This window comes from Mus caroli, unplaced genomic scaffold (assembly GCF_978045245.1).
Source record: "Mus caroli unplaced genomic scaffold, Mus_caroli_1 scaffold_2, whole genome shotgun sequence".
In the NCBI taxonomy this organism is placed as follows: domain Eukaryota; kingdom Metazoa; phylum Chordata; class Mammalia; order Rodentia; family Muridae; genus Mus; species Mus caroli.
Window position 1 is genome coordinate 10,812,009 of NW_028227257.1, and position 27,349 is coordinate 10,839,357.

The following is a 27,349-nucleotide window of genomic DNA, read 5'->3' on the forward strand; positions in this document are numbered from 1 at the left end:
TACCACCCAAGTGGTTTTTATTTAGTTATTAAATAAATGTATTCACTGTAAAATTAATTCACGTACGAATTAGGTACAGAGGCGTATGTGCATCGTGGGAATGTTCCCATCAGCCCCTGCTGCATCCTCACTCTGTGTTCCTCTTCCATTGGCCCCACCAGCTTCTGGACCATTCTGGGATACACTTTTAATCATTTGCTAAAATCCACACCTATTTTTTGTATCTATAGAAATCTATAGGGCTGGAGAGATGGCTCAGCGGTTAAGAGCACTGACTGCTCTTCCAGAGGTCCTGAGTTCAAATCCCAGCACTACCATCTGTAATGGGATCTCATGCCCTCTTCTAGTGTGTGTCTGAAGACAGCTGCAGGGCACACATATAAATAAATAAAAAGGAGAAATCTATAGGTGCACACACAGTTTTCTTGCTGGACCAAGGCCTTGCATATTTTGGGCAGGTGCTTTGCCCGTGGGCTGCACCCCAGCCCCACAGCAGCTTTCTTTTAGTTTTGTTTTATGACAGGGTCTCTATGTGGCCCTGGCTGTCCTGGAACCTGCTATGTAGACTAGGCTGGCCTTGAACTCACAAAGATCCTCTTGCCTCTTGTCTCCAGAGTGCTGGGATTGAAAAAAGGTGTTGGATCCCCTGGAACTTGAGGTACAGTCCAAGAGCCACCCAATATTTATTTGTACTGGGAACTGAACGTGGGTCTCCTGTGCTCTCAACACTTGGGCCATCTCTCTAACCCCTTCAATTTTATAGTTAGGATGGTGATGATGGTGGTGGTGGTGATTTTGATGCATGTGCCATGGTGAGCATGTGGTTGTCAGAACACCGCCTTCGGGAGTCAGTTCCTCCTCCCACAGTTGGTTCCTAGCTCTTCAGCTTAAGCTTTCAATGCTCCCCCGTTGCACTGTCTCGCTGCTCCCTTTATGTCTTAATCTGGCTGAAAAGCTGTTGCTATCAGCAGGTGACAAGAGTTGTGAAAAAATTCTTAAAAAAAAAAATTTAAACTTAGCATGTGAGAAATTAGGCCTGGTGGGAAGGCTCAGAGGGTAAGATCATGGCTGCTCTCAAGGAGGGCCTGGGTTTGGTTTCCTGCCCCCATGTGGCAGATCACACCTGTAACTCAACTTCTAGGGTATCCAGCGCCCCCTTCTGGCTTCTGCTGGCACCGGGTACACACAGTGTTCTTACATACATGCAGACAAACAAAACACTCGCGCACATAAAGTAAATCTTCTTATAGTCAGAGGTGGTGGTGCACATCTGTAAGCCAGCAGATGGATCTCTGTGAGTTCCAGGCCAGCCTGGTCTACATAGTAAGTCAAGGCCAGCCAGGGTTTCATGGTGATCCTGTCTCCAGCAAACACTGCACACAAGAAGGAAAACCTGTAATTAATTGAATTCCTCTTATGCACTAAATACTCTCCTCACCCTGGATATAATTTCATATTCCCAAAGTAGTTAAGCAAGACAGGCCGTATCTTTCACAAAGGCCAGCTAGGAATCAGAGATGAGTGCCCAAAGCCCCACTGTTAATCTTAACCTGGGCTGGAGTTGGCACTTGGGGTGTGTGTGTGTGTGTGTGTGTGTGTGTGTGGTGTGTGTCTGTGTGGGTGTGGCTTGACACCTAACCCCACCCATAAAGCCTAGGCGCTGTGGGACTGTGCTCATCCCTCATTGTCTCCTCCTTAAAGGTCTCTGTCTTACAGCCCATCCTGCAGTCAATCTAGAATGTGGCATAGACTTTGTTGTGGTGTGTGACAGTTCTCTTAGTCCAGGGAGTCCCTGTGAGCTAGCTGTGAGACCCCAGATTGGATCTGTAGTACAACATAAACTGTGGGTGGGTGGGTGGGTGGGTGGTGCAACACATTTAACAGCCCCAGTGCTTGGAAGGGGAGGCAGGAGGATCAGCAGCTCAAAGCCATACTCAGGTAAGTAGTGAATCTGAACTCATGATACCTTGTCACACGAGCAAAAGCCAGGGGTGGGCTTAGGCGGGAGGATGGAGTTCAGGTCAAGCCCGGCCTACAGAATAGATGGTGAATCAAACACTCACACAAGCAAAAGAAAAAAATTCACAGAGAAATGGAGCCCCAGGTCCTGGAAGTGCCTGGCTTGGGTCCAGGTCAGCCAGACATAGGCTCTGTGCCTGCTTCTGCTGCTCAGAGATGGGAGACACAGAGGAGGCAGGGGATGCTGGCCAGTGGGCGGGTCCCTGAGTTCTCATGGGCTCTGTCTGCCCTGACCAGCAGATGTGCTAACACCTGGCTTGTGCAGTCGTGAGCAGTAAGTGAAAACATGACCGTGTTGGGCTTTGTGGGGAGTGCGTGTGTCTACTCCACAGCAGAGTGAGGGCCTGTGTACTTCCCTCCTGGCCCCCCTGGGACCACCCTCACCTGGGCTGATGTCTTTGTGTGGTTGGACAGTGTCACCTGCTTCCCAAAGGTTTGATTCACACTCCCTCCCTCCCTCCCTCCCTTTCCTTTCCTCCCTCCCATTCTTGTCCACTGCAGCATCTTTTCTGCCTAGCAACAGGATGACTGTTTAAAATTAGGACGTGTGGGTTTACATTTATTTATTTTGTGTGTAGGGCTTGTGCATACACAGTGCATGTGTGGAGGCCAGAGGACATCCTAGAAGTCTGTTTTCTTCTATGATAGTCTATAGTAGTAGTTGATTAATCCTCTCTAATCTCCTGGCAGCTGCTGGGTGAGTTCCTTGCTACCACCCCAGTGTTGTAGAGTCTCGAATGAAAGACAGACAGACAGACACACACACACACACACACACACACACAGAGCCTTATATTTAATATGCCTAGCTCAATAGCTGGGCCACTCCCAAATTTCCACGTTGGTAACGCCTCCCCTCTGATACTCCTGTGTTATTACTTACTAAAATTTATATTCCATTTTTGCTACCTGTCCTGGCTGGTTTTGTGTGTCAAGTTGACACAACTGGAGTTATCACAGAGAAAGGAGTTTCAGGTGAGGAAATGCCTCCATGAGATCCAGCTGTAAGGCACTGTCTCAATTAGTGATCAAGTGGGGAAAGGCCCCTTGTGGGTGGGACCATCCCTGGGCTGGTAGTCTTGGTTCTATAAGAGAGCAGGCTGAGCAAGCCAGGGGAAGCAAGCCAGTAATGAACATCCCTCCATGGCCTCTGCATCAGCTCCTGCTTCCTGACCTGCTTGAGTTCCAGTCCTGACTTCCTTGGCGATGAACAGCAGTGTGGGAAGTGTAAGCTGAATAAACCCTTTCCTCCCCAACTTGCTTCTTTTTTTTTTTTTTAAATGAATTTTTTTTAAAAGATTTATTTATTTGTTTATTATATGTAAGTACACTGTAGCTGTCTTCAGACATACCAGAAGAGGGCATCAGATCTCATTACAGATGGTTGTGAGCCACCATGTGGTTGCTGGGATTTGAACTTTGGACCTTCGAAAGAGCAGTCGGGTGCTCTTACCCACTGAGCCATCTCACCAGCCCCCCCTAACTTGCTTCTTGATCTTGACATTTTGTGCAGGAATAGAAACTCTGACTAAGACATTACCTTAGACCCAATGGAGGGCCCCGTGGGGCTGCTCTTCCCAGGCTCTTACATGATTGTACGGTCTCAAGCCTGATCCTTGTTTCCCCAGAATAGTGGTACTAAATCCTTCCCCAGGGAAATCTAAAGTTGGGCTCCGTCTCTCTGCTTAGCCATTGGTCGCCGGCAATTTTTTTTTTTTTTTTCCAATTAGGGGTAGGGACCGGTAGTGTCTTCCTTTTGGGATTCTTGTGTGATTTTTTTGGGGAACCCCAATTAACATACAGAAGCAATAAACCAAATCCACAACAGTGGACATCCGGGAGATTGAAGTCAAGTTGTCAGGCTTGGTGGCAAGCTTCTTCACCCATCCCCATGGCCCCAGGGTGATTTTTTACAATGTAAATTGGGAGACTGCTGGGCTCAGTTCTGAGCACCCACGTGGCAGCTCATGTTTGTCTGTCACTCCAGTTCCAGGAGAGCCAGTGACTTCTTCTGGCCTCCTTGGGCACTACATGGACGTGGTACACATGCACATACATGTAAAATGAAATTTAAAATATAAATAAGACCCATCCAATCTGCTGCTGTAGCTTCCCGGAGCTCTACTGCAAGCGGTTTAAGACCCAGCTCCTGCCTTGATGATGAGACCCTGCCATTTCCACCCACTGTTCCTCTCCCCCATCTTTTTTATCTCCTCTTCCTGCTCCCTCTCCTTCCCTCCCTCCAACTCCTCATCTCCTTCCATCCCTCCTCCTCCCCCTCCTCCCTATGTCCTCCTCTCTCCTCATTGCCTCCTGTTCTCCCCTCTCCTCCTCCATCCTCCGTCTTCATCCCCTCCTATCCTCTCCTCCTCCTCTGACCTCATCCACCCCCCCGCCCCCATGATATTCCATGTGGACCAGTCTTCTCTGATTGTTTCATGGGTTGTACCTCCTTGGCCAGTTTGATTGTCATTTGTCTCCACCATATGTAGCCTCATAAACCTAGAGAGGTGTTACAGTGTTCGACTACAGATGGGTATCTTGAGAGGTGCTCAATCCAGGCAGCTACGGGGAAGTCAGGGTCACCCTGACTCCTGGAAGTAACCCTCGTCTATGTCAGTAGTTAAGCCCAGTGAATTCCCATGTTCCCCAAGTTGGGCTTTGGTGCAAAGGTTTGTTGGTCCGTCATTGGCAGCCTGTAAGGAGAGTAGAACCTTCTGGAAGCACTCAGCTTGCGGGAGGGTTCACTGTTTCCCCCAACTAGGCCACAGAACTTGGTCACGTTCACTGCAAGTACTCATAGTCCAGCAGAGGACGGGGCTTGTGGGTACTCAGGACAGCCTGTGCTCGAACCCTGACAGGGAACTTTGATGATCAGCACGCCCTTAGTAAAGACCGTCCAGCTGAAAGGCAAACTGATTTGCCTTGAGAATAAATACGCAACTTTGTTTCTAGCGACAGGACAAGCAAGGTGGTTAACTGGGATTGGACTGGGCCTCCATTGTCCTACACTCAGTTAATGCAGGGCTCTTTTTACCATGCCCTGAATGAGGTAGAGCAAGGTTCCTCCATCAGATCAGCCTCGTCTGCCATCACTGTCTGGCAGTTAGACCACCTCATAGGAAGGACCAGGAGGGGTGTGTTGCCATTTGTATAGAATGTTGTTCCAGTTGCACAGGGCCTCTTGGGGAGGGACTGGAGCATCTCCAGGCTGGGGAAGATTGGTTCCCGTGGGGGATATATCAGCCATGCTGGGCACAGACTGTTCCACGGGACTGCTCTGGGACCACCCTCATTAACTCTGGTTAATGGAGTCATGCTTTGCTTTGTGGCTGGGACTCTGGGAGGAGGGGTAGACGTTGCATCCTCCTAGGGACAAGTTGAGTAGTGAGCTGTGACGGAAAAGCCAAGGAAGGACCTCATCCTAATGTTTGATTCTCTCAGGACTTGGAGTATGACTGCTTTTGTTTTGTTTTGATAAAGACAGTGTCTTGCCCAAGCCCAGACTGGTCGTGAACGCGCTTTGCTCTCCTGGGTCTCGTGTGTGTGTGTGTGTGTGTGTGTGTTACAGGAATGCGGTGCTCCTCTGTGTTGGTGCTTTGTATCCAATGGGCTTCCTCAGTGTGTGCATCCTTGCCATAATGAAATTGACTGGAAAACCAAAAACAGTCTCCTAGCCAGTTACCTAAGCAGTGTTAAAAACACAAACGTTGAATCGTCTAAGTCTCTCAGGAACCTGGAACTTGGCGAGCCTGCCTCAGTTGCCCCAATCCTAGGATGATGCATTCATTCCATCATGCTTGGCTGTTTTTTCTCAGGAGGGAAGGAGGTGTTTTTTTTTTCTGCTTTTGGTTCCAGGGTCTGTCTGTCATGGTGAGGAAGGTGTGACGTCCTGAGGCCTGATGAATATGAGGTAGCTCATCACATCACATCGCATCCTCGGGAAGCAGAGAGGGAGGATGCCTGGCTCTGGCCCTTTGCATGAGTCCTGGGCTTGAACTCAGGGCCTCGTGCTTATGAGGCAGGCACTGCCTCTCTGCCCAGCTCCAGTCTTTTGTTTTTTACTACTTTCTTTTTCTTTTTTTTTTTTTTTAGATTTATTTATTTATTATATGTGAGTACACTGTAGCTGTCTTCAGACACACCAGAAGAGGGAGTCAGATCTCGTTACGGATGGTTGTGAGCCACCATGTGGTTGCTGGGATTTGAACTCCGGACCTTTGGAAGAGCAGTCGGGTGCTCTTACCCACTGAGTCATTTCACCAGCCCCAGTCTTTTGTTTTATAGAGTACGTTGATGCGTGCTTGAAGCTCTCAAGGCCAATGGGAAGTCCATTTTATGTATGATCTCTGGAAGCTTTCAGCCAGTCTCCTGCTGAGGAGTGGTTGGCTTTACTCCTGGTGCTTGACTTACTCTGTGAAGGGTGGGGTGAACATCTTGGTTCTTTGTGTACACACAAACACACAGAGACACACACACATACACAGACACACACATACACAGACACACAGACACATACACAGACACACAGACAGACACACAAACACAGACATATACACAAAGACACACAGACAGAGACACACACACACATAGACATGCACACAGACACACACACATAGACATATGCACACAGACACACACACATAGACATATGCACACAGACACACACACATAGACATATACACAAAGACATGCACACAGACGCATATACAGACAGACACACACATCTATAGGTTACTAAGAAATAACAACCTGGGCTGGTGAGATGGCTCAGTGGTTAAGAGCACCCGACTGCTCTTCCGGAGGTCTGGAGTTCAAATCCCAACAACCACATGGTGGCTCACAACCATCTGTAACGAGATCTGGCGCCCTCTTCTGGAGTGTCTGAGGACAGCTACAGTGTACTTACACATAATAAATAAATAAATCTTTAAAAAAAAAAAAAAAGAAAGAACAACCTGCTTACTTGATACTCTGAACTTTTCATCAAAACAAAACAAAAACTTGCAGGAACAGTAAGCGGAGATTCTCTTACTTGTTTTCATGTCCCATTAGCTATGTGGTGTACAGTGTTTTCTGGGACTCGGCTGTTTTTCTTTTGTTACACGTTTGTGGGAGTGTGGCATGAGCGTGGCGGTCAGGAGGACTCTCGGGAAGTTCGCTGAGGCTTCTGGGAATTGAACTCAGTCATCAGGCTTGTGTGGCCAGTGCTTTTGCTGCTTAGCCGTCTCGTCAGCCCGTAGACACAGTGTGAAGGATTGTCAGAGCCTGAGAAGTGCCTGGGTGTTCTGCACGTGGAGTGGTCTGCCGCCTGTGAGTCCAATCTCCTTCCTCCCTCTGCACCTCCCTCCGTCTTCCCCTCTCTTCTTGTCTTAGCTTCCTAACCTCCAGGTCAGGTGACAAGGTTTCAGCTAGTGTCCCCTCATGCCAGTGTGGTGACTGCCTGCGAACAGGCGTGTGGTGTGGTGAATGTGGAGTCCTTGGGAGCTTCTTGTACGGCTTCTGGCCTTAGAACAGCTTAGTGGCCGGCTGGCAGCAGTTACTGGCTGGAGCACCTGTCCGTATCCCAGCATGCCCCACCCAGCTGGGTTTACTGGAATGAGGATGCTATTTTTAAGAAAGAGCATTGTGTTTCATCATGGAAATTTTGAGCGTCTGAGCAGGCAGCTCGCCGGCTGGCTCCACTTCGGGGTCCTGCTACACATGGACCCCGTGGGCTTAGCTCTTGCTCCCCAGCATCCCACCCAGACCCGACCTGCAGGAGGAAGGGGTGAAGGAGGGCCCGCAGCAGACCAGTCACTATGTGAGTCACAGCAGCTATATCTGGCTGGTTTTACTTTGCTTGGTGATAGCGCAGGGGGTGGCAATCTGGGAATTTCCTCCTCCTGGCCTGTGCAGGAGCATGGGGTGAGCATCAGGCTTGTGTGTGTGTTTGTGTGTGTGTATGTGCACATGTGTGTGTGAAGGTTTCACTGTAGCCTTAGGGGGCTGTGATCGACAAGTCCCCGAATGCAAGCTCTCCTGAAACAGGTTCTCACCGGGGCTTTACTGTGTTGGTGGTAGAGCCTGCTGTGTTTCCTTGGCTTGTGTGAGACCCAAGGATCAGGGTTGGTGCCAGTGACCAATGCTTTCAGGAGGGCTGGACTGGGAGTGGCACGAAGGTCCTGCTCCTGTGGCTGGCTCTTGGCCCATCTCCAGGTTCTCTAGGCACAGAGACGTGGCCTTCTCTGCTTTGCGCCTTTAACATTTACTAAAAAGAAAATGGTCGGGGTGGAGAGAAGATCCCCCACTATCCTTTACGGAGTAGTCGTGGTTGAGCAGGGAGGGGATCCACACAGGTCAAGGTGGGATCTGGCTGTCGCTCATATCGTGCCTCGTGGGCTTCATTCTGCACCCGCTGCTCTTGTCTGTAGAATATACAAAACCCACAATTCTCTCTGAGGTATATAAGGTTTCTTAGCTCAAATGTTTCTTTTTATTTTCTTTTTTTCTTAGATATTTTCTTCAGTTACCCCTTTCCTAGTTTCTTCTCTGCAAGTCCTCCCCCCCCACCTTTTTTTTTTTTTTCAATGAATGCTTTTTTTGAAATAATTTTGGGTTTCAGCATTGCATTAGTTACTTTGTTTTGCTTTGTTTGTTTGTTTGTTTTTGTTTTTCAAGACAGGGTTTCTCTGTGTAGCCCTGGCTGTCCAGGAACTCACTTTGTAGACCAGGCTGGCCTTGAACTCAGAAATCCGCCTGCCTCTGCCTCCCAAGTGCTGGGATTAAAGGCGTGCGCCACCACGCCCGGCGCATGTTACCTCTTGATTAAATATCTAACAGAAGCAGCCTAGAGAGGAAGGGTTTACATTCAACTCACTGTCCCTCTTGGTGGGGAAGCCATCGCAGAGGAGAGGGAGGCAGCTAGTCACACTGTGTCCACAGTCAGGTAGCAGAGACCAGGAAACACTGGCCCACAGGTGGAGTTCTCCTCCGTGTTCAGTCTGGGAGCCCACAACGCTGTCCACACGCTCCTGGGGCTGCCCACAGGTAGGGTGGTTCTTCCGAACCATCTAGAGCCTTCCTCCTGGACACACCCAGGGGCCTGTTTTCACAGTGAATCTTCTCAGGTAGCCATCACAGGGGCACAGCCCCTGGAACCACTGCATCTTGCGTCCGTGAAGATTGGTTGTTACCCCAGACCAGATGGTTGTGGCCCTGCCCTGGCCAGGACCCATTAGAGAAAAGCATTGTGAGGAGGAGAGTGGACAGTTGTGGGCGTGGCCTTGATGGTGTGGGTGTGGCCTTGATAGTGTGGGTGTGGCCTTGAGGGTGTAGGTTTGGCCTTGCTCTGAATCTCTGGCATGGGCACTGTGGGCATGGCCTTGATGGTGTGGGCATGACTTAGATGTTCAGTCATGGTCTTGATGATGTGGGTGTGACTTAGATGTGGGTGTGGCCTTGATAACAGGGGTGTGGTCTTTGATAACATGGGCGTGGTCTTGATCTTGTGGGTTTGTCTTTCTCACAGGTGCTGTGAGTGGCTGAGATGTTGCGGTGGAGGGGAGCCCAGGCCCCGTACTGTCTGGTTGGGACACCCCGAGAAGAGGGACCAGCGGTACCCTCGAAATGTCATCAACAACCAGAAGTACAATTTCTTCACGTTTCTTCCTGGGGTATGTGCAGCCATGTTTTTCTTTATCCACCGTGACTTTATGCCATGGTTCCAGTCTCAGCAGACTCTAGTCCCAGTTAGAGTTCCTGAGGGTCCTCTCTGCTCTGTCTACCAGTGACCCTTCATCTTCCTTGACTGGGAGGGACTGCACCAGCAGGGGATGTCCCTGTCTTCAGGACTGTGCCAGTCCACCTGTGTGACAGAACAACTTCATGTTAATTGGGCATTTTGGAGACAGTGTAAAGTCAGGATGCCAGAACAGATCATCAGTGATGCTCATGGTGTTTCTCCTGTCGCTGAAACGTCGGGGACGAGGCTCAGCAGGGCTGGGGACTAAAGATGCAGAGGGGAAAGATTAATCCTACCATCTAGAGAAGTTATATATATATATATATATATATATATATATATATATATATTTGATAAGTGTTTCAGGAGGGCTGGGGAGATGGCTCATTTGGGACTGTACTTGGTACAGACATACGGACCTGAGTTTGGATCTGTAGCACTCATGTAAACCAGGGCATGGTGACACACAGCTGTAATGCCAGCATTCAGGGAGGAGATGGAATTCCTGGGACTCGCTCACTGGGCAGCTTGTCTCTCTGGTCAGAGAGCTATGAGGTTGGTGAGAAACCCTCCTCAAAAAAAAAAAAAAAAAAAAAAAAAGGCAGAGAATGATTGCAGCAGAAGACACCAGTGTTGACCGCTGGACTCCCTGCACATGTGTGCACACACACTGCAATATGTAAATACATGCCCACAAGGGATTTTAGAGCCCTAAGCCCTTGATCTGGCATGAACCTGAAGCTGTGGACACACTCACTGCCATTGATAAACATCTGTGACTTTGTGACTTTGACTTTTTTTCTTAAAGATTTTATTTATGTATGTATGTATATGAATATACTGTAGCTGTCTTTAGACACACCAGAAGAGGGCATCGGATCCCATTATAGATGGTTGTGAGCCACCATGTGGTTGCTGGGAATTGAACTCAGGAAGAGCAATCAGTGCGCTTAATCGCTGAGCCATCTCTCTAGCCTGACTTTTAACTTTTTTTTTATTATTATTTTTTATTTTTTATTAAGTATTTTCCTCATTTACATTTCCAATGCTATCCCCAAAGTCCCCCATACCCTCCCCCTACTCCCCTACCCACCTACTCCCATTTTTTGGCCCTGGCGTTCCCCTGTACTGGGGCATATAAAGTTTGCATGTTCAATGGGCCTCTCTTTCCAGTGATGACCAACTAGGTCATCTTTCGATACATATGCAGCTAGAGTCAAGAGCTCCGGGGTACTGATTAGTTCATAATGTTGTTTCACCTATAGGGTTGCAGATCCCTTTAGCTCCTTGGGTACTTTCTATAGCTCCTCCATTGGGGGCCCTGTGATCCATCCAATAGCTGACTGTGAGCATCCATTTCTGTGTTTGCTAGGCCCCGGCATAGTCTCACAAAGACAGCTATATCAGGGTCCTTTCAGCAAAATCTTGCTAGTGTATGCAATGGTGTCAGCATTTGGAGGCTGATTATGGGATGGACCCCTGGATATGGCAGTGACTTTGACTTTTTTAAACCTCTTTTTTTTTTTTTTTAATACTGTGAGTTTCTTTTATTTATTTATTTATTTGTGAGTACACTGTAGCTATCCTCAGATACTCCAGAAGAGGGCATCAGATTTCGTTAAGGATGGCTGTGCTGTGAGCCACCATGTGGTTACTGGGATTTGAACTCTGGACCTTTGGAAGAGCAGTCGGCGCTCTTAACCACTGAGCCATCTCGCCAGCCCTTAAACCTCTTTTTAACGATGGGTTTTAAACGCTTTAACCTTCCTTGTACCCACCCCCCAGCAGAGGTAGTGGGAAAGGAAGGATACATGGGAAGTGGACCTGTTTGGAAAGGTTCTTTGGAGCAACCCCCACTGGTGGTGTCTGGAAATCAGTAGCTTAGTTTACAGGTCTAGTTTAGTTCACAGGTCAGTAGATGCAGGTCGATCTACCAAAAAAAAAAAAACACTTCACGGATATACCAGTAGTCTAGTTCAGTAGAGTTGGGACAGCAAACACGAATAAGCAGTGGTGGCATTACCCAGCAGAGACAGCCAGGCCTCAGCGTCGGCCAGAGCCACAAGCATTGCACAGCTAGCTCTGTTCGCAAGCCAAGCTCAGCCTCCATCATTGTCCGTCAAGTCCTGTTTACACCCTCTAAACATCACATGTCCTCGGGTCTTGGCTCACTCAGCACCTGTATCTGACTCAGTGGACATCCTGGTGTCCTCGGTGGACATCCTGGTGTCAGTCTGGCAAGAAACCACAGCACACCGCCAGAAGTTGTTTTTTTTGTTTTGTTGGATTTCTTTCTATGGAGGCCCAGCAAACGCAGCTCAGCTACACAGTGTAAGGCGGACCAGTACACGCGTGTCCTTTCGCACGCTTGCTTTAGCAGAACATCCTCTCACCTGCGTCTGCTTCAGCTAAACCTTCCTTCATGAGTCTGCCTTACCTTACTTTTTTATCTGTTTCTACTTTAGGAAAACAGTTTTTCATGATGTGTTTACCCCAGCACAATACCATCCAACACAACTGACTTTTCCAAAGAACCCTAAAGTTTTCACGTCAAGCATTTGTGGTTGCTTTGGGGCAGGCAGAAGCCAACTCAGGTCAGGAAGGAGGAGAAGGGGCGGTTACTGGTGCTGCGTGTGAGCTTAGGAGGTGTGCACCATAGCTCTGGAAACTCGAGGCCAGTGTGACCGGGCTTTCCTTTTCCTTTTTCTCTTCTTTCTTTCTTTCTTTCTTTCTTTCTTTCTTTCTTTCTTTCTTTCTTTCTTTCTTTCTTTCTTTCTTTCTCTCTCTCTCTCTCTCTCCCTTTCTTTCTTTCTTTCTTTCTTTCTTTCTTTTTTTTTTTAAAGATTTATTTATTTATTACATGTAAGTACACTGTAGCTGTCTTCAGACACACCAGAAGAGGGAGTCAGATCTTGTTAAGGATGGTTGTGAGCCACCATGTGGTTGCTGGGATTTGAACTAAGGACCTTTGGAAGAGCAGTCGGGTGCTCTTACCTGTTGAGCCATCTCACCAGCCCCTCTTTCTTTCTTTCTTTCTTTCTTTCTTTCTTTCTTTCTTTCTTTCTTTCTTTCTTTCTTTCTTTCTTCCGCTCTCTCTCACTCTTTCTCTCTCTCTCTCTTTCTCTTCCTCCTCCTCCTCTTTCTTCTTCTTTTTTGAGTCAGAGACTTGCTACGTAGCTCTGATTGACCTGAAACTCTCTATGTAGACCAGGCTGGCCTCAAACTCACAGAGGTTCCAAGTGCTGGCGTTAAAGGCCTACTCTGTGCATCACCACACCTGGCCATGCGTTATTTTTAAATTAGCATATATTACACATAATGATGGGCCTCATGCATTTGTATAATGTATCTTGGTCATGTTCACCTCCCCCGCCCCTTGTTCTCACCGGTTCTTCCTGTTCCCAGATAGAATCCCCCTCTCCTCCCGGGCCTCTTTTCCTTTTAGTGACATGCTAACTTTGTTAGGGTTATTTACAGGAAGGAGCATGGGCGCCTGACCAGTGGCCACGCCACTGAAGAAAGCTCTCCCACTCCCAGCAACTGTTAGTTTCCTGAGAGCTCTTCAGGGCGGGGCTGGCTCATCGAGCTCCTCCCCAACCTATGATAGAATGCTGACAGCTCCTCTCTCCCCTGCCTTCCATTATGCTGTTCAAATGCAGTTATGGGGAGAGGGGCGGTGCCTGGAGAGGTGGCTCAGCCCTTAGAGCACTTGTCACTCATGCAGAGGACCTGGGTTCAATTCCCAGTGCCCACTCAGCAGCTTACAACCATGTATAACCCCAGTTCCAGGGGATCTACCATCTCTTTCTGGCCTTCTTGGGCACTAAACACACATGTAGCACTCAGATATGCATGCAGGCAAAACACAAAATAAAAACAAATAAATCTAAAAAAGAAAAGTTAGAAAAATTTCTATGGTGGGTCAGGTGTAGTAGAGCCCAACTTTAATTACAGCACTCGGAAGCCGAGGCAGGGGATCTCTGTGAGTCAGAGTGCAGCCAGGACTCTTTCTTATTTCAAGGAACACAAACAAACATAAAAACCAGCCAGGCAGGATGGCACAGTGGGTGGAGGCACTTGCTGCCTGAGTTCTGACAACTCAAGTTTGACTCACATAGAGGGGAGCTGGCTCCTCCGTGTTGCCTCCTGACCTCAACACACGCACCACAGTGTGCGCTGCCCCCTCTAGATAGATAAATAAATGTAATTTTAAAATCCCATGGTGGACATAATCTTTGGCTTCAAATTACAACGTAATGGTCTCTCATTAGAATCCATTCCCAAACAGAGTTGGGAGTTACCAGTTGTATTTCTAAAATACACAGTTTAAGAAATTAAACATGGAGCAGGCAGAGCTCTGTGAGTTCAAGGCCGGCCTGGTCTACATAGTGAGTTCCAGGCTATCCAGGGCTACATAGAAAGACCCTGTGTCCAGAAACAAAACTCTAAGAGGGTTAAGATGCGGACCAGGGAGACAGCTCAGCCATCAAGACATTGACTGCCAAGCCTGATAACCTTAGTTCCGTCCCAGAGACCCACGAGGTGGAAGGAGAGAACTGATTCCTGTAAGCTGTCCCATGGGACAAGTGTTCCTGCCGTACCTGACTGACAAGGTAGTGTCCCCCATGTGATTCTCCCATGTCAGCCGTCCTTACGTTGTCAGTTTGCTTTTTGAGACAGGGTCTCATGTACTCCAGGGTGATCTTGAACTTCTGTGTAGCTAAGGATGACAATCAACTAATAATCCTCCTGCCTCTGCCACCTAAGTGCTGACATTATTGTCACCTGAATTTATACTGAGTTTATACTGGGGACGAGGGGAACACACGGGATGGGGACTGGAATGGCAGCCATGGACACAGCCTACTGGGACACACTCCCAGCCCGTGCAGCTGTTACTTCTGTTGCCCACGTCGACTTCCCAGACCACACAGAACCGTTTAGAGTCTGTGAGGAGCGCCACCGTCAGCTGCACTCTCTGCAGGAGTGCTCCCCGCTCCCCCCCCTGATCCCACCTAGCCCCACCAGCCTCGGGAGATGCTCATGTCCCCGTTGGTTCTCCGTTCCAGGTGTTGTTCAGCCAGTTCAGATACTTCTTCAACTTCTACTTCCTGCTTCTCGCCTGCTCCCAGTTCGTCCCCGAGATGAGGCTTGGTGCCCTGTACACCTACTGGGTTCCTCTGGTGAGTAGGTTGGTCTCAGGTTTGTGGACAGAAGGTTCTTTTTTCCCATTCCCTGGGCTTCTGGGCCTGAGCGGTGGCCTTTTAAGGGACATGTTGCTCATAAGCCAACACACTGGGCGTTCTGCTCTTAATCTTCAGGCTGCAGTCCAGGTATCATCAGGATCACACTGTGGCAGTCAGGTCTGCCGGGCGTACATTCAGCTGTCAGCTGTATCGCCCGCCATTTCAGCAGGGCCTTCCCACCTGCCTTCTGTGGTGTGGTTGTAGATTTGAGTTACATGGTGAAGACCGACTCTCGGTTCTCACAGATGAAGATGTGTCTTAGTTAGGGTTTTACTGCTGTAAACAGACACCATGACCAAGGCAACTCTTATAAAGGACAACATTTAATTGGGGCTGGCTTACAGGTTCAGAGGTTCAGTCTACTATCATCAAGGTGGGAACACGGCATTATCCAGGCAGGCATGGGGCTGGAGGAGCTGAGAGTTCTACGTCTTCATCTGAAGGCTGCTTCTGAAGTCTTCATCAGACGACTGACTTCCAGGCAGCTAGGATATGAGGGTCTTAAAGCCCACACCCACAGTGACACACCCACTCCATCAGGGCCACACCCACTCTAGCAAGACCACACCTACTCCAACAAGGCCATACCTTCTAATAGTGCCACTCCCTGGGCCGAGCATTTACAAACCACCACAGTTATCTTACTTTGTCTCAAGTATGAGGAGAACACAGTTGGTCTCAGCAGGACTCACCCCTGCCCCTTCTCTCTGCAGGGCTTCGTGCTGGCTGTCACCATCATCCGTGAGGCAGTGGAGGAGATCCGATGCTATGTGCGTGACAAGGAGATGAACTCCCAGGTCTACAGCCGGCTCACGTCACGAGGTGAGCTTCTGGGGCGTGATTGTAACTTTGTCACTTGCTGCAGATGGTTGGGGGAGCAGTGTTGTGGGTCCAGCCTTGGGACAGTTGCACAGACAAGAGGAGGGCAGGCTCAGGCCGCCTCTACTGTGCGCCTGTCAGTTACCCCGGGCTCCTGTCAGTTACCCTGGGCTACATCTGGCTTGCTGGCTCACACTTCCATTCCCTCTGTTGGCTGAGAGGGAGGGAAGGCGCCTCCTGGTCGTGTAGTCCCTGAACACCTTCATTTTATTTTATTTTTATATGTATTTATTGTATATGTGTGTATTGGAGTATGGGGGAGACCATGAGTGTCTCATGTCATGCATATGGGGGTCAGAGGGCAGCTTGCAGAGCCATTTCTGTCCTTCTACAATGTTGGTCCCTGGGATCAATCTCAGGTTGTTAGGCTTGGTGGCAGGTACCTTTTTCCTGCTGAGCCATCTTGCTGGCCCCAGAACAGCTTTTGGAAGCATCTTTTAGGGGGAATAGGAAAGTCGATAAAGTGCTTGCTGTGCAAGCAGGGGGACCTGAGTTGGAGCCCTAGAGCCTATGTAAAACTCCAGGAGTGATTTTATATTATATTATATTATTATATTATAGTATATTATGTTATATTATATATGTGTGCTTGTGACCCCAGTATCAGGTGTGTCCATGGGGCTTATTGGCCTCCTGACTTTTCGGAATAGATGAGACATAGGCCAGTGAGCAATCATCTCAAAATACATTGTAGGAGTTCAGACATGGCTCAGCACTGGAAAACACTGCCTTTACAGAGATTCCGTTCCCAGCACCTGGGTGGTATCTCGGAACCACCTGTCCCTTCGGTTCTGGGAAATCTAACCCCCTCCTGGCTTTGTCTTCCATGGGCACTGTACATGCTACTGTACACGGTACATGGTACACACATATACATGCAGGCAAACACTCACATACACACGCACACAAGAATAAATAAATTAATAACAAACAAACAAACAAGGACAGCTTCTGTGGATCAACACTCAATGCTGGTTCTCTGGCCTGCGCTCACACAAACACACAGAGAAATTAATATACAACCACTTTCAAAGGTAGCATTTCGATGGAAACTGCTTACAGTTGAGCATTGCAGCCTAAGGGTTTTACAGAGGCAGCAGCTGCCTCTGTAGCAACATCTTTACAGGCATTGTACACCCGTGATCTGGGAGTGTGGCCAGTTGTAAGTCTCTGTCCAAGGAGAAGTGGCTAAATAGCCCCTGTGACTGACACCTTGCTGGACACATTTCAAATGCAGGAACCTTAATGTCACTGTATATTTAAAATTTTGTTTAAATTAAAACTTTTTATATCCTGTGTTTGGGTATGTATATTGCCTGCACATGTGCCGCACCTGACACTTATTAACCTCCAAGCCTTTGGGCTGCTGTGTGGGAGCCAAGGACTGAACCAGAACCCCTGCAGGAGCAGCCAGTACCTTAAGCTCTGAGCCACCTCGCCAGTCTCAACTTTATTATATGTAAATAGTGTGTTTCATATATATTTGTGTGTGGGGGGGGGTGGGGGAGGGTGTTCTGAAGACGGGTTACAGGAGCCAGGGCTCTTTTCCTGCTGTGTTGGTTCCAGGATGGAAGTTGTATCCACTTAGTGGGTACTCAAGGTACCCAAGGTTTCCACTGAGCTGTTTCACCCATCCTTAAATGGCAGGACTTCAAAACCCCACCCATATCCACCTTTAGAGAAGCCCAGACTTGATCCCAGCCAGTGGTTCCGACCACAGCCGGTTCAAGCATGCTTTGGAATGAGAGGATGTTGGAGAGGTCGGCGGACCTGGCTGGACCTGGCTGACGGCAGGGACAGTTAAGTGCTCTGAGATGATTACTGATCTCACTCAGCAGCAAGGAACACTAATTAATTAATTGATGAACTAATCAATTTTTAGGTTTTTTGTTGTTGTTGTTATTGTTTTTTTGTTTTTCGAGACAGGGTATCTCTATGTAGCCCTGGCGGTCCTGGAACTCACTTTGTAGACCAGGCTGGCCTCGAACTGCCTCCCGAATGCTGGGGTTAAAGGCGTGCGCCACCACACCCGGCACAATTTTTAGTTTTTTGACAGGGTTTTCTCTATGTAGCCCTGGCTGTCCTGGAACTCACTCTGTGGACCAGGCTAGTCTCAAAACTGGGAGATCTGCTTGCCTCTGCCTCCTGGGTGCTGGGAGTAAAGTCCAGCCATGAACAACTGCCTGGCTAAGGAGCATTATTTTAGGAAAGACCCTACCTACATCAAAGGGTCTTGTTTTCAGGAAACTAGGAGTTGTGAAAGAGATCATCTGTATGCCTGAGAGACTTTGAGATGCTTAGGATGGTGGGCTTGGCAGGTAGCCTGTCCCCAAGTCAGAGACCCCAGGGGAATTTCCTCCTGGGAAACACGTGGGGGTGACAGGCTTAGGAAATGTCCTGTTTTGTTTGAAGTTGTTTTCAAGGTAGGTGGTCTGAAAAGCTTGGGTCCCTGGAATAAGGAGAGGTTTGAGTTAGATTGGAAACGCCTTCAAATGGCATGGCTACTGTATTTTGGACAAAGGTCTTTACAGAGACTGGAGCTTGAGGCTTTCCGTGTGGCTGGTCAGAAGAGCCCTCCACAGGGCTTTCTGGAGTTATGTATATTAGTCCCCTCTTGCTGATACAAAAGCATCCGAGATAGCCCGTGGCTCACTCCAGAGCGAGGCCCCGGGAGTCCGTCCAGCCAGCCAGGCTCTGCCTTCTGTGTTTCAGTGCTTCCATTTCCGGTGAATAATTCTTCAGCCCTCCCCCGAGCTCCCCGTCTCAGGCTCCTGCTTTGATTCCGCCCAGTTGTTGAAAAGATGCTAAGAAGACTTGGCAGATGGTTCTAGCATGACAACATGTCTTCTTTTGTTGTCCCCAGCTGCCATTGCCACACCAGTGCACCAGTAGAGGGAAAATATGCATGTTTGAATGTTAGCCCAGGCCCTGGCTCTGTAGTTTGTCTTGTCAAAACCCCAAGAAACTGTGAGCCTGGAAAGAGAGCCAGGCAGGGTTAGCCAGCGGATAGACGCTGGAGGGGAAAACCAGGAAGCCAGTCCTCCCCAGAGCTGAATGAATGTTCCCTCCAAGGCAGCACTGACACTGAGGGGGCAAAAGTACCCAAGTCCCTCCTCAGATCTTCTCCTTTCTATTAAGGCTTTATTCATAGGTGTGGGCGTGTGCACAGTCAGGCCCAGAGGACAGTGTCAGAGATTCTGAGAGACTTTGAGATCTTTATCATGGTGGGCTTGGCAGGCAGCCTGTCTTCTTCCACAGTGCCTTCTAGGGATTGGATTTACAATAGTTTTCAGTCTTAGCTACAGCTGGTGCCTTCATCTGCTGGGTCACCTCAGTGGCCCCTTATCACGGGAAATCCCAGTGAGTTTATTTGGGCTTGCTCCCCGAGTACAAGTGATGGTTACTTACAGGAGCCTGGGTGACCCCTGACCCCAGACAGTTGTATCACCACGAAGTCCCACCCGTTGTAGGTGGCAACCTCATGAAAGCTGTGTCCATCCGGTCCATTGTGGAGTCCTCATGATGAACTTTGTTTTTTGTTTTTGGAGACAGGGTTTCTCTGTGTAACCCTGGCTGACCTGAATGAGACTCTCTCTATAAACCAGGCTGGCCTCGAACTCAGAGATCCACCTGCCTCTGCCCCAAAAGGCCTGGGATTAAAGGCGTGCGTCACCACGTGCAGCATCTGCTCACTACTTTGGTCAGTAGATTCCAGGCCATGCTGCCGACCTGCATTGGATGTCGTTTCCTGGTCAGTTTTATACAAGTATTAATTACCGTTTTATTAGGATGTATTTATTCAACGTGACAGGGTTTATTACATGCCCGCACCTCTGTGTGATGCGTTTTGTTCTTACTGATCTCCATTGCTCTCTCAGTCGTCTCTCACCCTTGTGATCCCTTTGAGTGTGTGTATTCCTTGCTTTCTTATTCTTATCTATTTTATTTTTTGAGTCAGCTCTCACATGGTTTTAGTTAGCCTGGAACTCGCTGTGTGTGTACCAGGATGACCTACAGCTCACAGACATCCCCCTGCCTCTGCCCCACAGGTACTGAGACTGAAGCATATGCTGTTTTCCTGGTGTCTTCCCTGATGTCTTAGGTACTGTTCTGTTGCAGGGAGCAGGCAGGTTAGAGGAGAAAGCGTTTATATGGGGGTTTGCTCACAGTTTTGGAAGGTTAATCCTTGATTGCTGTGGTCGGGATGGGGCAGCTGGTAGGCAGACATGCCACTTAGAATTCAGGCGATCTGTAAGTTGTAGGCAGAGAGACAGAGAGAGCAAGGCTGGACCTGGTGTGGGCTTTTGAAACCTCAAAGCTCACCCCCCCAGTGACACACCTCCTCCAACAAGGCCACACCTCCTCCAACAAGGCCACACCTCCTCCAATAAGGCCACGCCTCCTGATCCTTCCCAAACAGTTCCATTTACTGGGACCAAGCTCTCAAACATGAGTCCATTCTCATTCAAACTGCCATACTTGGCTTGTTTTGTCCTTTGAGAATAGGTATCACTTTGTAGCCCAAGTTGTCCTGGAGCTCAGAGTTCTCCTGCCACATCCTTCCAAGTGTGACAATTAGAGGCAAGTGCCACAGTGCCCCGATCAGTTTCCCCTCTTTACACCATATTCCTGCTTCTTAGCAGGATTCTTACCATCAACTGTAGTGACTCCAAGGCCCGAGCTGTGCCCTGCCCCTGCCTCTTAGACAGGCCCTGCCATCTGTGGGTACACCAGGGGTCACACTGACGCCACCTGGTGCATTGCTGCGATGTTTCTCTTGTGTGGAGTCTTGGTGTGAGCGGAGCAAAGGCTGTGCTGTGGTGGTGAGTGAGCGTCCTAAGTGTTAGTGAGGAAATGAGGAAGGGACACGAGCCCGAAGGCCAGGGCTGGAGGATGCTCCCACCCCGAGTCTCACAGGACAGAAGAGGGCCTGGTGAAATGAAACAAGACCCGTGGTCAGATGTCCGTGAGGCTTTCAGCACCCCAGAACAGAAGCCTGTGGAGGAGGGCTCAGAGTCAAGTCACATAGACAGGTGTGGTGCCCAGACCTGAAGCAAATCCATGGGCAGATGCTGCTGCTACACCTCCAGCCGGAACTGTCGTGGCGGTGAGTTAGTTAATCTGCGCTGAGCTCCCCGCTGGCAGCTGCGGATGTGCTTCTGCTCACTCACCAGAGTGCTCTGGATTCACAAATGAAAGACAGACAGATGACTGACAGACAGACAGACAGACACACACACACATACACACACACAGAGCCTTGTTTTTAATATACCTTGAACAGCATAATGGCTAGGTGCTTCCAAATCTCCTCGAGGCTAATTCACTCTCCCCTCCAATATTCCTGAATTGTTACGTACTAAAATCTGTATTCTAACTTGGTGGCCTGGACCCAGTTGGGCAGCCCTCAGGCCATGCCCTCCTGGCTCCTTCACATGGCTGTTGGCTGTCTGCTGTCCCTACTCCATCTCTCAAGCCCGAACTTCCTGCTTCTCCCTCATGGCAGTTCTAAAACCTTCTCCTCTCATGGTCCCTTGCCTGGGAAATCTAAAGTCCACCTCTGTCTCTCTGTGCAGCCACTGGCTACTTGTATTTACCAATTAAAGCCAACTGGGGGTAGGGACCCTCAGTGTCTGGATGTACAGATTCCCAGGGGATTTGGGAGTCAACACAAATAATGTTAGATCCAAGCCACAACACTAAACTACTTGGGAGGCCGAGGCAGACAGGATTCCGTGTTCAAGACCAGTCAGAGTAACGTATGGAGACCTTGACTTTAAAAGCAAAACAAAGGCCGGGCGTGGTGGCGCATGCCTTTAATCCCAGCACTCGGGAGGCAGAGGCAGGCGGATTTCTGAGTTCGAGGCCAGCCTGGTCCACAGAGTGAGTTCCAGGACAGCCAGGGCTATACAGAGAAACCCTGTCTCGAAAAAAAAAAAAAAAAAAGCAAAACAAAACTGGGTATGGTGGTGTGCTTGAAACCCCAGCACTCAGGAGTCGGAAGCAGGAGGATCAGAAGTTCAAGGCCAGTTTAAAGCCAGGCTGAGCCATGGGAGACCCCGTCTCACCCCCTCACTGCCCTGGAAAAACAAGGAATTTCTGCCTGGTTCTTGTGGGGCATTGAACCAGGATGGGGCCTTCTGGGCGTGAGTTTCATGCCTGTGCCACATGTATGCTCAGCTAGCCCTGATAAAGAATTCTACCAAAGCCAGATGTGGTGGCACATAGCTTTGTCTCCAGCTCTGTGAGTTTGAGGCTAGCCTGATCTACCTAGCGAGCTCCAGGCCAGACAGGGCTACAGAGTAAGACTCTGTCTCAGAAACAAAAAGAGTTTACAAAAATAGCAGTGGGCTGGCTGAATACAGGGCAGACCCAGTGAGGCCCAGCGCCTCTGGGAAGGGTTGCTTCTGTGGTCGCCTGAGCGTGGCACTGGGAGAGGGACAGTGACGTTTTGGGAAAGATGTTGTGCAGATTGGGAATTGGCACACTGCTGTCCCCACACAGCCACAGCCAGCCAGGCACCAGGTATAGGCCTTGTCAGCTGGGATGGGGAGAGAGGGAGAGTTTTCTCTTTGTACCTATTGCTCAGGCTCCAGCGGAGGCTCTAGGATAACAGGGAAACATTTGTCTGAGAGAGAAGAATGAGGTAAAGGCAGAGCAACCCAGGCCTGCCTGAAGACAAGGAGCTCTAGAGGCAGGAGCCACTGTGCAGGAGGCAGGGGAGCGCTTCGTGCGTGTGCTGATGAGGTCAGCTGCTCCAGTGTGTGCAGCCCTAGTGCTAGAGCTACAGCGGGCTCTTGACCACCAGCTTTGAAATGTGTGCGCGTGCATGTATGTGTATGAGTGTGACTGTGCATGTGTGTGTGTGTGTGCGCATGTGTGTATCCACAGAATGTAGGTCAGAGAATAAAACCAGGTGTCATCTTCATTTGGGACAAGTGTCTCTTTCATTTCTCTCTCTCTTATACACACAGACACTGTCTGTCTGTTTTGCCTGTCTGTCTTGTCTACCTATCTGTCTGGCATCAGCCTGGGTTGGCCTCAAGGAGAGCCCTGAGCTTGTTCCTGAGGCAGAGGCAGGGGGAATCTCTGGATTTGAGGCCAGCCTGGTCTACAGAGTGAGTTCCAGGACAGCCAGGGCGACACAGAGAAACCCTGTCTCAAAAAAAAAAAAAAAAAAAAAACCAAACCAGACAAACAGCTGTCTTCTCTAGCCAACAGTGTTCAAGGGGGCTGAAGTTCCAGGAAATGAGGCCAGAAAGAGATGTGAAGGGGATGGCCAAGCAGAAACCTGTTCCTCAGAAAGATCTTAGCTCACCTTGGACAGTGGGAGAGCAGAACAGCGATGGGAGACGCAGGCTGGGTCAGGGGAGACCACGCAAATGGACTTCTCAGACTCTCTTTTTTTTTTTTTTTTTAACAATAAGTTTGATGCTTAGGGGAGGGTTGCCTGTGAGTGGGTGAGCGGCAAGGGCTAGAGAAGGGTGTGTGCCTGTGAGGGGCGTGAGAGACATGGGCTGGGACTTGCATTTACACAGATGATACCTGATTCTTCATAGGGCCTGCCTTCCCGCCATGCAGGGCTGAATGAAGATGAGGTAATTAGCCTTGGGAGAAAGTGCACGCAGAAACATAATGAGTGCAGGAGCCTCCTCCTGCTGGGGACATCTGGGCAGACAGCTAGCCATCAGCACAGAGCCATAGGCCCACAGCTGCCCGCTACACAGACAGCAGCCTTTTCTCAGGGTCTTGCTGGATACTAAATGTGTCGTTCACCTCTCTCAGGTCTCCTACTCTGTGGAGTCCTGTGTTAGCTCAGCTGTAGAGTGCTCAGGGCCAGAGCACTCATCTTTAGAGAGTCTCTTGTGGATGCTTTCCTGGGGTTGTGGTGAGTGGTGTTCCCTTCTGACCTGAGCATCCCTGCATTTCCTTTAGGAAATCAGCACAAAAGGATGCAGTCCTTAATGGGAATTGGTTCAGTTAGTTGTTACCGAGGCACTGCTTTTCTGACTTCATAGAATAGACTGTGTTTAATGACTGATATGAATTGAACTCATCACATAGCTCTACCCATGTCTGCTTCCCAAGTGCTACCTCAGTGGGCTACGTAGTTTTCTTTTTTCTTTTTTTAAAGATTTATTTATTTATTATATGTAAGTACACTGTAGCTGTCTTCAGACACTCCAGAAGAGGGCGCCAGGTCTCGTTGCGGATGGTTGTGAGCCACCATGTGGTTGCTGGGATTTGAACTCTGGACCTTTGGAGGAGCAGTCGGGTGCTCTTACCCACTGAGCCATCTCACCAGCCCAGCTATGTAGTTTTCATTGTTGTTTATGGATGCCGTTTTGCTTGCATGTATGTGTGTGGACCATGTACATGCAGAGCCTGTGGTGCCTGAAGAGGTCACAGATGACCTGGAACTGCGTGGACCCTGTTACAGGTGGTCATGAGTCCCCATGTGGGTGCTGGGACTCAAATAGGGCCCTCTCCAAGAGTGGCCAGTGCTCTTAACCACTGAGCCATCTCTTCTGCCCAGTGTCTATTTTTATAAGGAGTGAATTGTAGTGCTAGACTTTAAAACTTTGTCTTAGTTAGGGTGTTACTGCTGTGAGCAGACACCATGACCAAGGCAACTCTTATAAGGACAACATTTAATTGTGGCTGGGTTACAGTGTTTTTATTTAGGCAGGAGCATGGCAGCATCCAGGCAGGCATGGCACAGGAGGAGCTGCGAGTTCTACATCTTTTCTGAAGGCAGACAGAAGATTGGCCAAGCCCATGCGAAAGTGTCATACTTCCTCCAACGAGGCCACACCTATTCTGACAAGGTCTGAGTAGTATCAGTTAATAGGACGCCTCCCTGTGGGCCAAAGCGTTCACACACACACACGAGTCGCCTCCCTGTGGGCCAAAGCGTTCACACACACGAGTCTGTGGGGGCCAAAACTACTCAAACCACTGCAGAGTTCTTTCCCCTACTTTTATTTACTAATGTCTGGTGTGTGTGTGTGTGTGTGTGTGTGTGTGTGAGTGAGAGAGAGACAGACAGACAGACAGACAGACAGACTCAGGATATCAGGCTTTCATGGTGAGTGCTTAACCAGTTGAGCCATGTTGCTGGTCCCAGTGATGGACCTCTTGATGTTAAAGTGTTAAAGTCCTGCAAAGACCCTTCAGGACTGGGCTCAAGGCTGGTTCCTGAGCCAAACCCGCCCCCCCCCCCCCCAATCTGCCCCACCCCCACTGTATTAGTTAGGGTTTTACTGCTGTGAACAGACACCATGACCAAGGCAAGTCTTATAAAAAAACAACATTTAATTGGGGCTGGCTTACAGGTTCAGAGGTTCAGTCCATTATCATCAAGGTGGGAGCATGGCAGTATCCAGGCAGGCATGGCACAGCAGGAGCTGAGAGTTCTATGTCTTCATCCAAAGGCTGCTAGTGGAAGACTGACTTCCAGGCAACTAGGGTGAGGATCTTATACCCACACCCACAGTGACACACCCATTCCAAACAGGTCACACCTATTCCAACAAGGCCACACCTTCAGATGGTGTCACTCCCTGGTCCAAGGATATACAAACCATCACATTCCACTCCCTGGTCCCCATAGACTTGTTCAAAAACATGAGTCTATGGGGGCCACACTTAAACATAGCATAATGCAAAATGCATTTAGTCCAACTTTCAAAGTCCTCATAGTCTATAGCAGTCACAACAATGTTAAAAGTCCAAAGTTCAAGGTCTCTTCTGAGATTCATCCAACTTAATTAACTGTAATCTCCAAAGCAAGGCAGGAAACCAGCTGGGCAAACTCCAAACTCTGCATCTCCATGGCTGATATCAAAGCGGTCTTCAGATCTCCACTCCTTTTTCATCTTTGTTGACTGCAACAAACTGCTTCCTCCTGGGCTGGTTCCACTCCCTGTTAGCAGCTTTCCTCAGCATGTATCCCATGGCTCTGGCATCTTTAACATCTTTGAGTCTCCAAGGCAATTTCAATGTTACAGCTTCTTCTTTCAGTGTCTGGGATTCCACTTGATCTTTTGGACTCCTCCTAAGGGCTGGCATCACTTTTCCAGCTCTGCCCTCTGTAGCACTCTAAGCTCAGGTTGATCCACTCCACTACGGCTGCAGTTCTTGGTGATCACTCCATGATACTGACATCTCCAATACACTGGGATATTCCACTCCAACTAGGCTTCACCAATAGCTTCTCATAGGCTCTCTTCAGGGTGCCAAGCCTCAAATCCTTTGCATGACCCCTTCAGTCCTGGGCCATCAACTACAGCTGAGGTTTCACCTTCTCCAATGGCCTTCCTTGGCCTCTCACAGTGCTAAGCCTCAGCTTCTCTCCATTATCCCTTCATTCCTTCACAAGCAGTATCACCTGAGTGACTCTTACATATTACCAAGTCCAGCCGCAGCATGAGGTACAACCTTGGGTATCTCTGGAACACAGCTTCTTTGTGCTCCCAGAAAACAATTTCCAGAAGATTTCACCTCAGTGATGCTGGTCTCTTCTTAATCACTGCTAATTCCTTAGCTCCAGCTAACCAGCATCAATTTTCCCAGTAGTTCCTTCCATTCTTAACTCTAGAGCCAGAGGCACAATGGCTGAAGCTGCCGAGTTCTGCTGCTTACAGGAACTAGAACATGATCCCCTTGTATTATTACATTACCACTAGCTTTATGTTTTCTAAATCCTTCACTGCCTAAGTTTGGCTATCCTGGTTCTTGCTCTGTAGATTGACCTTGAATGTAGACATCAGCATGCTTGTCTCATGGGATTAAAGGTGTGTACCACCATGCCTGGATCTAATTTAGCTGGGTAGGATCTTGCCCCAAGGTCCCACTCCCTTAATCTTTATCTCCTAGAACACAAGATTTTGCTCCATTTCACTTCCTGGTACTCCTTTAATACTTGAACCATATGTTTTATATTTTTCCTTTCTATGCTTGCTATGCTTGTTCAAACTTCTCTTCATAAGACTTAACCAGAGAACAAAGTCTCTGCTGGGCTTTTTTGAAATTTCTTTTGTCAATGCAATTAATTCAAGTCTCTTCACCTTAGCCTCAGACAAACTTTTCAGACAAGGGCAAAAAGTAGCCACGTTCTTCACCAAAATAAAATAAAAACAGTCTTTATGCCACATTCTGAAATTCTTCTCCTTTGAAATCTCTTGGGCCAGGTCAACACAGTTCAAATTACTCCCAGCTGCTAAGTCTTTCATATTCCTACTAGGATGACCCATTAAGCCCCATTTAAAGCATTCCATTGCTTTCCAAATACAAAGTCCCAAAATCCACATTCTTTCAAATGAAAACATGGTCAGGCCTATCACAGCAATACCCCACTCCTGGTACCAGCTTCTGTATTAGTTAGGGTTTTACTGCTGTGAACAGACACCATGACCAAGGCAAGTCTTATAAAAAAAACAACATTTAATTGGGGCTGGCTTACAGGTTCAGAGGTTCAGTC

The 27,349-nt window shown here is 48.7% G+C and overlaps 1 protein-coding gene across 4 annotated transcripts in view; it reads left to right on the plus strand.

The window, feature by feature from the left end:
* Atp9a (ATPase phospholipid transporting 9A) overlaps positions 1-27,349 on the plus strand; it is a 109,323-nt gene that overhangs the window by 20,859 nt on the left and 61,115 nt on the right. For 3 of the 4 annotated variants that reach the window (XM_021182849.2, XM_021182833.2, XM_021182840.2), the window contains exons 2-4: positions 9,530-9,674; positions 14,812-14,925; positions 15,702-15,810. In XM_021182849.2, coding sequence (XP_021038508.1) covers positions 9,530-9,674; positions 14,812-14,925; positions 15,702-15,810 — 368 coding nt within the window. Of the gene's footprint in view, positions 1-7,663; positions 7,823-9,529; positions 9,675-14,811; positions 14,926-15,701; positions 15,811-27,349 lie in introns of those variants that run through there. The other variant, XM_029474042.2, reaches the window with a different exon arrangement.